This window comes from Eschrichtius robustus, chromosome 1 (assembly GCF_028021215.1).
Source record: "Eschrichtius robustus isolate mEscRob2 chromosome 1, mEscRob2.pri, whole genome shotgun sequence".
Lineage (NCBI taxonomy): Eukaryota > Metazoa > Chordata > Mammalia > Artiodactyla > Eschrichtiidae > Eschrichtius > Eschrichtius robustus.
In genome coordinates this window covers 196,400,500-196,410,749 of record NC_090824.1, presented here as the reverse complement: position 1 = coordinate 196,410,749, position 10,250 = coordinate 196,400,500, and the positions used below count along the sequence as shown (strand labels likewise).

Below are 10,250 nucleotides of genomic sequence, written 5' to 3'. Positions count from 1 at the left end.
ATCTCCATCACGCCCGTGAAGCTCGGGCTGGGGTGGGGTGGGGGTGGGGCGGGGGGCGGGGCATCCAACCAGCAGCATCAACATCAGTATCACCTGGAGGCAGTTCCAAATCAAGCCCCACCGCAGACTTACAGCCTCAGAAACTCTAGGGACGAAGCCCATCGGTCTACCCTGTGATAATCCTCCGTCGGTCCTAATGTCTGCCCGAGTCAGAGCACTATTGCATTATGTCGTGATGCTCCCTTAAACGAAGCTCTGAAGACAACTGAAGGAGAAACCCCCCTCGTTCTGAAATCAAAGAAAGGCTGAAGAAGATTGTGTCTGGGTGCACGTGGCAAGGACTATCTACTGGTAAGTGAATAAGTAGGAGAGACGTATTTGATGCAGTGCCATGAGTCATTCTTGGCAGTAAAATGGGCTTTTTTCCCCTTGTCAAGATATCTCATTAAAAAATAAGAAAAAGAGTAGGCATCTGTTTTCCAAGAAAAGTGACTAAAGCCAGAGTTATCTTCTATTTTAATGATTTTGCTAGGTTATCAGGAATGTTGCTTGTACATTTCATGAACTTACCTACTTAAATAATGTTTAGGGTTCTATATTTCCTCAGACAGAGCATAAAAATATGCTTCACTTAGTAATATTATTCTCATAAGCACACTCTGTTAAATCTGTGACACTTTACGCGTTAAATCTACTGCCCGGCTCAAGTTTTATGTTAACATTTTTTGAATTTCATCTTTTGTTTCCAGTTTTCTCTGCCGAGAACAGATTTCCTTTGGTGCTTATAGAGAAGAGTGCTGACACAGTAGCCTTTAAACTTCCCAAGTTTGCTTATTTATGAGCATTTCTGAGCCAGTGGGTCACACTTTCAGGTGAACTATGCTATATATTTTTTTTTCTTTTTAGCGTTCATTCAGAATCTGACATCCAGTAACAGAAGGTAATACAAACCATCACATTACAACAAGACTTTATTACATTTGTTTGTAGTTTCGTTTGCTTATGGTTTATAATCTCACATACATACAAAAAATATATTATTGACATCAAAGAAGTCACAGCAGATTTTAACCCAACACACATCTGTCCACTTCAAATACTACAAACAAACATCCTTTACTAGGGAAAAAATGTTTTTTGAAAGTTTACTAGAATTTAGAGTGTATGAGTTACTAAAAAGGTGTGAGTTCCATCACAGTGTTGGAAACTAACAACAAAAATTCAGTTAAGTACAACCTGACATTTATACACTATAGAAACAAAATTGCATTATAAAATCAGTAAGTTAATGAACGAAAAGACACACACTTCACCTAAGATAAAAATATTTAATTTATAAATCACTACAGAATACAACAAAAGAAACAAAATGACGCCATAGAAATTGACTTTTGAAGGATTTTGAGACTCAACTTATATTTTAATATTTTGTTCATATATAGCCAAGAGTAAGAGGGAAAGCCAACCTAGGGTCAGTCCAAAGTTCTGCAGGAGAAACATGAACCACGGTCGCTGTGTTTGAACATGAGTCATTTCAGGAAGCTAAAAAAAGAATAAAAAACCAGAATAAGATCCAGATATATTCACTGCTGGGAAAAGTTTGGTGGGAAAACATGAGAGACTCTGTTATTCAGAACTTAATAACCTTTCAAATTCCCCAAACAGTTACAAAATGTTTAATACCTACTCTTACCAAAATTCTAAAACATTAGATAAATTAAGCCATTTGATCGTGTTTAGAAGGATCTTAGTGATACCAGAAATCTTAAAGTGACAGAGCTATCCACTGAAAGCAAACCCAACTCTTCTTATTTTTATTTTTGGAAAATGCTTAAATGTGCCATAGATAATAAATGAAAGGTATCACTTTTGATCGTTCTGTTAGGTTTATGAAGTTGCTAAATTCACTGGCTATTACAAAGCATATACTTGTTTCTTTTCAAAATGATGACCAAGGTCTTCCTGACCTCTGCAACAGTAAAGGCATCATCTCCTAAGGCTATGTTTTATTCTCAGAGAGAGAAATGCCAACCGCTTTATGTTTGTGAAATGCCGTAACGCCATTTAGAGGGAAACGTTCACTCAAGCATCTGTGTGAAGTGCCTCAATGTGTTTGTCTCACATTCTTTCGAATCCCTCACCCTGAGAAGGTCAGAGTGACTATATCTCTCTCGTGACAGTCATTTCTATTGGAGCACAGGCTCAGGTCAACATGGATTGGAGACTGAACTCCGCCTTGGCAGTGCTGACATTTGGGGCTGGATAATTCTTCGTTGTGGGAGTTCTCCTGTGTATTGAAGGATGTTTAGCCGCATCACTGATTTCTATCCACTAGATGTCAGTTGTAAGTCTGCCCCTAGTCATGACAACCAAGAATGTCTCCAGACATTGTCAAATGTCCCCTGGGGGCTAAAAATCACCTCTGATTGAGAACTACTGGATGCTTTTACCTAGCAAGAGAAAGGTCAAACATATAAAACATGCAAGGGCTTTAGATTTATGGCAGCGGAAAACAGGCTGACGTATTTTTTCATGCCTGTATGGGAGCATCCGGTATATACATACCTTTTCAGATTCTTTTCCCTTATAGGTTATTACAAAATATTGAGTAGAGTTCCCTGTGCTATGCAGTAGGCCCTGTTGGTTATCTATTTTATATATAGTAGTGTGTACATGTTAATCCCAAACTCCTCATTTATCCCTCCCGCCACCTCCCTTTCCTGGTTGGTAACCGTAAGTTTGTTTTCTATATCTGTGAGTCTCTTTCTGTTTTGTAAATAAGTTCCTTTGTATCATTTTTTTAGATTCCACATATAAGTGATATCATATGGTATTTGTCTTTCTCTGTCTGGCTTACTTCACTTCGTATGATAATCTCTAGGTCCATCCATATTGCTGCAAATGGTATCCCTTGCTTTTTTTTTAAATCAAAATAATTGGCTGTGTGATAACTTGCCATCCATTCGGGGGTACCTTCTAGCAGCTCATCTTTCCCTCGAGGTCTTTCAGGATGCTCTGGCAGAAGGTCTTATGGAACATTTACTTTCATTTACATCCATTTTATCATGCCCTTTCTTATATCTTTCCCCCTCTCCTGTTTACTCCTCATAACCCTGTAAGAGGTAAAATTATTAACTCCTTTCAGTTATGAGGAAACACTGGCTCAAGGAGAATGATGACTTATCCAAAAGCACACAGACGTGATGTCAGAACCAAGACAAGGAGCCAGGTCATGTCATTATTGTAGAGGATACACAAACACCTACAAAGACCAGCTTTCTATCTGAAATTCACCTCTGTCTATTATGGCCGATACATTTCTAACTAATTAGAAAAAAATAGAAAATGCAAACACTAAAAATGTCCAATTAGGCATAAACTAGCCATTGCATGTGATAAAAATATGTAGTAGAATATACAGATATCACACTGCCTTTGTCATAAAAGACATCACATTACTGATTCTGTTTTTCAGACAGACAATATGCACTGGAAAAAAAGCTATAACAGGCTAACTTTGTACACCTATAGAAACAGACAAACAATGCAAATCAACATTTCAAAACACTTTAAGGAGATTCTCACCCTGATATGGAAGCTTTGATCTTAATTTGGGTGGCCTGTCTGAACATCCCATGTCCACGTGGTTTGGTAAGAAAACCCAGCTAAGCTTGCTTTTGAGGCAATACTTGGCCCTCTTTTGGATGACTATGGATGATATATGAACCATAATATCTCTTGGGTACATACCAAAATACCAGAGAGTTCTGCAGAAAGTCTTTCCAAAAGATACAAGCATAAAATGCCAAAGCTCAGGCCACATCTGATCACAGTATTTCACTTGCTCGGAATCTACCCACATTTAAAAAAAATTTTTATTTCTATTTTATTTATTTATTTTTGGCTGCGTTGGGTCTTCGTTGCTGCACGCGGACTTTCTCTAGTTGCGGCGAGCGGGGGCTACTCTTCATTGTGTGCGGGCTTCTCTTGTTGCGGAGCACAGGCTCTAGGCACACGGGCTTCAGTAGTTGTGGCGCACGGGCTCAATAGTTGTGGCTCGCAGGCTCTAGAGCTCAGGCTCAGTAGTTGTGGCACATGGGCTTCATTGCTCCACAACATGTGGGATCTTCCCGGACCAGGGCTTGAACCCGTGTCCCCTGCATTGGCAGGTGGATTCTTAACCACTGCGCCACCAGGGAAGTCCTACTCACATTTTTAAAATAATTTCAGTCAGCAAATTTTGAAGGAAAATAAAGGTCCATGTGAATTAATTTTCAAGAGCATTTATTGTTCTTTTCCTCTTTTTAAAATGCCCAAAAAGAGGTTAAATGCCACCATTTTTCCCTGGCTTTCAAGTGAGAAAAGTCCCCTTTTCCTCCAGGGCAATTAAATTCTGTTATTGAGGGCTTCCCTGGTGGCGCAGTGGTTGAGAATCTGCCTGCCAATGCAGGGGACACGGGTTCGAGCCCTGGTCTGGGAAGATCCCACATGCCGCGGAGCAACTAGGCCCGTGAGCCACAACTACTGAGCCTGCGCGTCTGGAGCCTGTGCTCCGCAACAAGAGAGGCCCGTGCACCGCGATGAAGAGTGGCCCCCGCTTGCCACAACTAGAGAAAGCCCTCGCACAGAAACGAAGACCCAACACAGCCAAAAATAAATAAATAAATTAAAATGCTGATAGTTAATTTAAAAAAAAAAATTCTGTTATTGAACAGTTTTACAGATGTTGATCTATACCCTAAGACCAGAGGGGGTGAAATGATGGATAGAGTGTGTTAACATTGAAGTGAAAGGTAGAAAAAAAAGACGAGAAATGTTAGTAAAACAGCCTTGCCCAGAGATAGCACTAGGAGAAATGTTCTTTAGATTTCTTCCAGATATTCGGAAACCTTGAAGTAGAAAGTCCTTCCTTTTTAACCTCCATGCTTGGCAAGTTCCCCAAGTCAGATCAGTGAATGTCAAGACATGATAGTCAAGGTGTTGTAATCTTCTGGAAAATAATCTTTAACTAAGATGTGACTCTTTAACATACCACTAAGTTCTTTTTTTAAATTTTCAATCAGGCACAGGAAAGAAATTCCCTGAGATGCACAAAGTCCACATATTGACGGTGATTTTTCTACAGATAATGGTCCTTGCAAGTTCTGTTAACTAATTCAGATGTAGTTATGATGGTCAACTGCTGACTAGGATTTCTGAACGTTTTAGAAAGTGATAGTAAATAAATGTTTTACACTTGAGTCCATCCCGATAATTGTATCCTTAGTCAAACTGAAGCTTTAAAATGAATGTTCACAGAGAAGTTAGGACACATCAGGAAGGAAAGTGGATAAATACTAATATCATGTACCATGTAGTAATTATATACTAGGGAGGACTTGTCACAAAAAAAGGGTGGTCTGTAAAATATCCTCTGAAACTAAGATTCTGTCTCTCCTTCTTGTACATCTAAGGTTCACACTCCCAGGCCATACAAGGACTTCTCTGTCCATTTCCGTTGGTATTCTGAAAATGGTTTCTTGTTGGTGTCATTAAAGATCAATTACTGGATATTGCAACATTTACCTTCATTATGGTTCATAAATGTACATACTGAAAAAGAAATCTCAGTGTCCAATATTTCTATTGATATAATACACTAAAAATTTCAAAGGCCTTTCATTATTAACAATGTACAATTCAAATATAGAAATTCAACATTCATTTGTTGAAGACACTTGGTGATATCTCTTATGAAGGTAAAATTGTAATGCAAATATTTTTCCCCTCTCAGGAATCCATAGCTTTTGGCGTCACCAACTTTCAAGAGAAATGATGTGTTTCTCCATTCATGAAGCACAATTAACAACTGGTTTATGCCATCTTCTTTTCAGAGGGACCTTAAAACCCATCGTGCACACTGAGTCAGGTATATATTTGCCTTTGGTAAGAAGAACCATGCTTATTCCTAAGAAATATGATGAGGAAAAAACCCTCAGAAGCCTTTTTGTAGGGTATCCTAATAATGTTTAAACTCTTTAGGGGCACATATGCAATGGGTTGGTCTAACTGTCACATTTGTAAATGGCCTAATTTTGTCCTTGCAGAAGATTCACACCTAAAAACAAAATGGAAACTTGTTAATGGAAGTCCTCATTTGGTTGGCAAATCTGCAATGATCTGTTTGCATGTGCAACTGTATACTTAATAGTTGTGCCACCTACAAATTGGCACTTGCCATCTACCTCTAAGGATTAAATTATGAGCCGCTGCAGCTGCTGACCTTCAACACCTCCTGAAAGGAGTTCAGGGTGGAGATCAGAAATGAGGCACGCTCTGTGCTCTGGAAAAAACTGGCAGAACAGGTCTTCAGATAATTAGATATTTTCAGGAGATGATTTTATGAGCCCAATTCTTGCATCTCCTCATATCTAGAAAAACACTAAAATCCTTCATGCTGACATTTGCTCCTCGTGACTAGCTAATCATGAGATTAGCAGAAACCTTCTGCAAAAAACATGTGCTTGATGGCATGTACTCCCCCTTCACTAAAACCACATATATACTGACCTTCCCCCCACATCTTTGAAGCAGTTTCTCAGAGCTATCTGAAATGCTGTCTCCTGGGCTATAGTCCTCATTTTGCCCCAATAAAACTTAATTCACAACTCTCACGTTGTGCATTTTTTTCCCGTTGACATTTGAACATCGAAGACTTCTGGATTCTGGTATGGCATGTAAGGAGATTACAAGTCACCAATTCATCCTAACAAGTGAAAAACTGAACAATTCATCCTAACAAGTGAAAAACTGAACTAACTCAAAGATCAACAAGCCTTCTTAGGTATGTCAGAGAAGTGAGGTCACAGGGCAAACTGCTGGTCTGCATATTGAAAGACAAGAAGACACAGAGAATCACAATTTACTGGAGCAGAAACCACAAGCAGAAACTTTTGTAGGAACCAGTGCCAGGATAGGGAAACTGGAGCTGTAACTGATGGATCGTTAGAGGCTGAGTGTAGACAAGCCTAAGCATTAAAAGCTTCAGGGGGAACCAGTCTTAGGGAGGCCTCCCACCCACACACTTTTGTGAATTTTACCGTGAGGAGCTCTACCAGATTCTCACAGTGAATATTGGAGAAAAATGCCGTCAAGCTTCCAGCAAGAGGAGGATTAAAAGAGCCATTTTTTAAATATGCCAGAGCTTTTTGTTATTTTTAACAAAGCCTGCCCTCAGGAGAAACTACTTTACCAGAGCCTAACCTACCTGGAGAAGGGAATTACCCAACTTTAGCCCCCTTTTAGCCATTCTGTCCCACCTAAGCAGGGAGAAATCCATGGTCCATGGGCACAGGCTCACCAACAGATGGAGACCTAATCACAGGCCTATAGAACTCTCTCCCTCCCCCCATGCCTCACACTGCATTACTAAAGCCCTATTTACCACCATTCCTTTCCCCAGTACACTATGCCATCCTTTCAACAAAAATAATACGGAATACTACACAGCAAAAAACAGTTTTCTGAAGAGACTGAACAAGCATCAGACCTAGAGTCAGGTATGGTAAGAAGGTTGGCTTTATCAGTGTAGAAATTTTTAAAAACTGTAACTAAAATGCTAAGGGCTTTCTGAAAAGAAGGCAACATATGCAATAGCAGATGGGTAAAATAATCAGAGAGATGAAAATTCCAAGAAAGAATGAAAAAGAAATGTTAGAGATCAAAAGCACTCTAACAGAAATGAAGAATGCGTTGGATGGGCTCATTAGTAGACTGCATATGGCTGAGGAAAAACTCTCTGAACTTGAGAATATGACAATAGAAACTTCTGAAACTGAAAAGCAACGTGAAAAAAGACTGGGAAAAGAAACAGAACACAATATCCAAGAACCATGGGGCGACTACAAAAGATGTAACTTATGTGTAATGGGAATACCAGAAAAAGAAAGAGAGAAAGGAACAGAAGTAATATTTGAAGAATAATGCCTGAGAATTTCCTCCAAATTAATGTCAGACATCAAACCACAGATCCAGGAAGCTCAGAGAAAATGCCCCCAGGATGACATATAGGCATATCATCTTCAGAAAATTAAAGATAAAAAAAAATCCTGAAAGAATTCAGAGGGAAAAAATATCTTATCTATAGAGGAGCAAGGATAAGAATTACATCTAAATCTTTCTCAGAAACTACGCAAGCAAAAAGAGACTGAAATGAAATGTTTAAAGTGTTGAGAGAGAAAAACCACCAATCTAGAATTCTGTACCCCCAAAATTATCCTTTGAAAGTAAAGGGGAAAATAAGGCTTTCACAGACAAACAAAAATTGAGGAAATTTGTTGCCAGTAGATCTGCCTTGCAAGAAGTGTTAAAAGAAGTTCTTCAGAGAGAGGAAAATAATATAGATCGGAAACTGGAATCTACATAAGGAAAGGAAGAGTGTTCAAAAAATTGAGTAAGTAAAGGTAAAATAAAAGCTTTATTTTTTCTTATTCTTAATTGATCTAACAGATAAAAATTTGTTCAAAATAATAATAGCAACAATGTATTTGATTATGCATTCTTGTGTGTGTGTGTCTGTATGTGTGCGTGTGCATATGTGTGCTTACGTAATAGTGAAAGGAATGACAGCATTGACACAAGGGATGGGACAGATGGTTTAGAAATATTTTGTTATTATAAGGTACTTACATTGCCCAATAAGCAGTACAGTGTTATCTCAAAGTGGATCTGGATTAGTTATAAACATATATTGAAAATTTTAGGGCAACTGCTTAAAAAACTAAAAAAAGAAGTACAATTAATATGCTAAGAAATGAGTGAAAGTGGAATCAAATAAATTGCTCAAAACCACAAAAGGTAGAAAAGTGTAGAAAACAGAAATAACAACAAAAAATAAGGGTAACAATTAGAAAATGGTAACAAATATGGTAGATATTAATCTAGCTATATCAATAATCACTGTAAATATCGACAGTTAAATATACCCACTAAAAGACAGAGATTATCAGACTGGATCAAAAACCAAGACTCAGCTATATGCTGTCTACAAGAAACCCACTGTAAATACAAAGATACATGTGGATTAAAAACAAAGGGATGGGGGAAGATATACCATGCTAACACTAATCAAAAGAAAGCAAGAGTAGCTATATAAATTTCAAACAGAGCAGACTTCAGAGCAAGGAAAATAATCAGGGGAAAAGGTGGGCATTAGATAAGGAAAAAAGAGTCAATGCTCCAAGAAGACATAACAGTCCTTAATGTGTATGCACCTAACAACAGCATGTCAAAATACATGAGGCAAAAACTGATAAAATTGAAAGAAGAACTAGATGGATCCACTATTATAGTTGGAGACTTTAGCACGCCTCTTTCAGAAATGGACAGATCCAGGAGGCAAAATATCAGTAAGATCAAAGTGGAACAAAAGGGCACCATCAATCAGTTGGATAAAATTGACATCTACAGACTGCTCCATCCAATCACAGCAGAACACACATTCTTCTCAAGCTCACATGGAACAGTCACCAAGATAGACCACATTCTGGGCCATAAAGCTTAATAAACTTAAAAGAATAGGAATCATGCAATGCCTGATCTCAGATCACAATGGAATTAAACTAGAAATTAATGACAGAAAAATAGCTGGAAAATCCCAAAATACTGAAGATTAAACAACACAGTTCTAAATAACATGAGTCAAGAAGAAATCTCAGGAGAAATTAATATTTTGAACTAGATGAAAATGAAAATCAGCTTATCAAAATTAGTGGGATTCAGTGAACAGAGTGAATAGAGGGAAATTTATGACTGAATGTATATGTTAGAAAAAAAGAAAGATCTAAAATCAATAATCTAAGCTTCCAATTTAGGAAACTAGAAGAAGAATAGCAAATTAAATCCAAAGAAAGAAGAAGAAAAGAAATAATAAAAATTAGAGCAGAAATCAATGAAATTGAAAACAGGAAATCAATAGAGAAAAATCGACAAAACCAAAAGTTGATTCCATGAAAAGAGCAATAAAACGGATTAGCCTCTTCCAGGCTAACTAAGAAATAAAGACAGAAGACACAAATTACCAATATCAGAAATGAAAGAGGGGACATCACTAAAAAAATCCATGGGCAATAAAAGGATAATAAAGGAATATTATGAATAACTCTATGCCTGCAAATTTGATAACCTAGATGAAATATACAAATTCCTTGAAAGACACAATCTGCTAAAACTAACACAAAAAGAAATAGACCATCTGAATAGGCCTATTTCTA

At 37.8% G+C, this 10,250-nt stretch overlaps 1 protein-coding gene across 3 annotated transcripts in view; it reads right to left on the bottom strand.

The window, feature by feature from the left end:
- Positions 1–1,413: 1,413 nt before the first annotated feature.
- Positions 1,414–10,250, bottom strand: part of SLC39A12 (solute carrier family 39 member 12) — a 69,024-nt gene continuing 60,187 nt past the window's right edge. For all 3 annotated transcript variants that reach the window (XM_068539033.1, XM_068539042.1, XM_068539049.1), the window contains one exon: positions 1,414–1,542. In XM_068539033.1, the coding sequence (XP_068395134.1) occupies positions 1,414–1,542 (129 nt within the window). The remainder of the gene's footprint in view (positions 1,543–10,250) is intronic.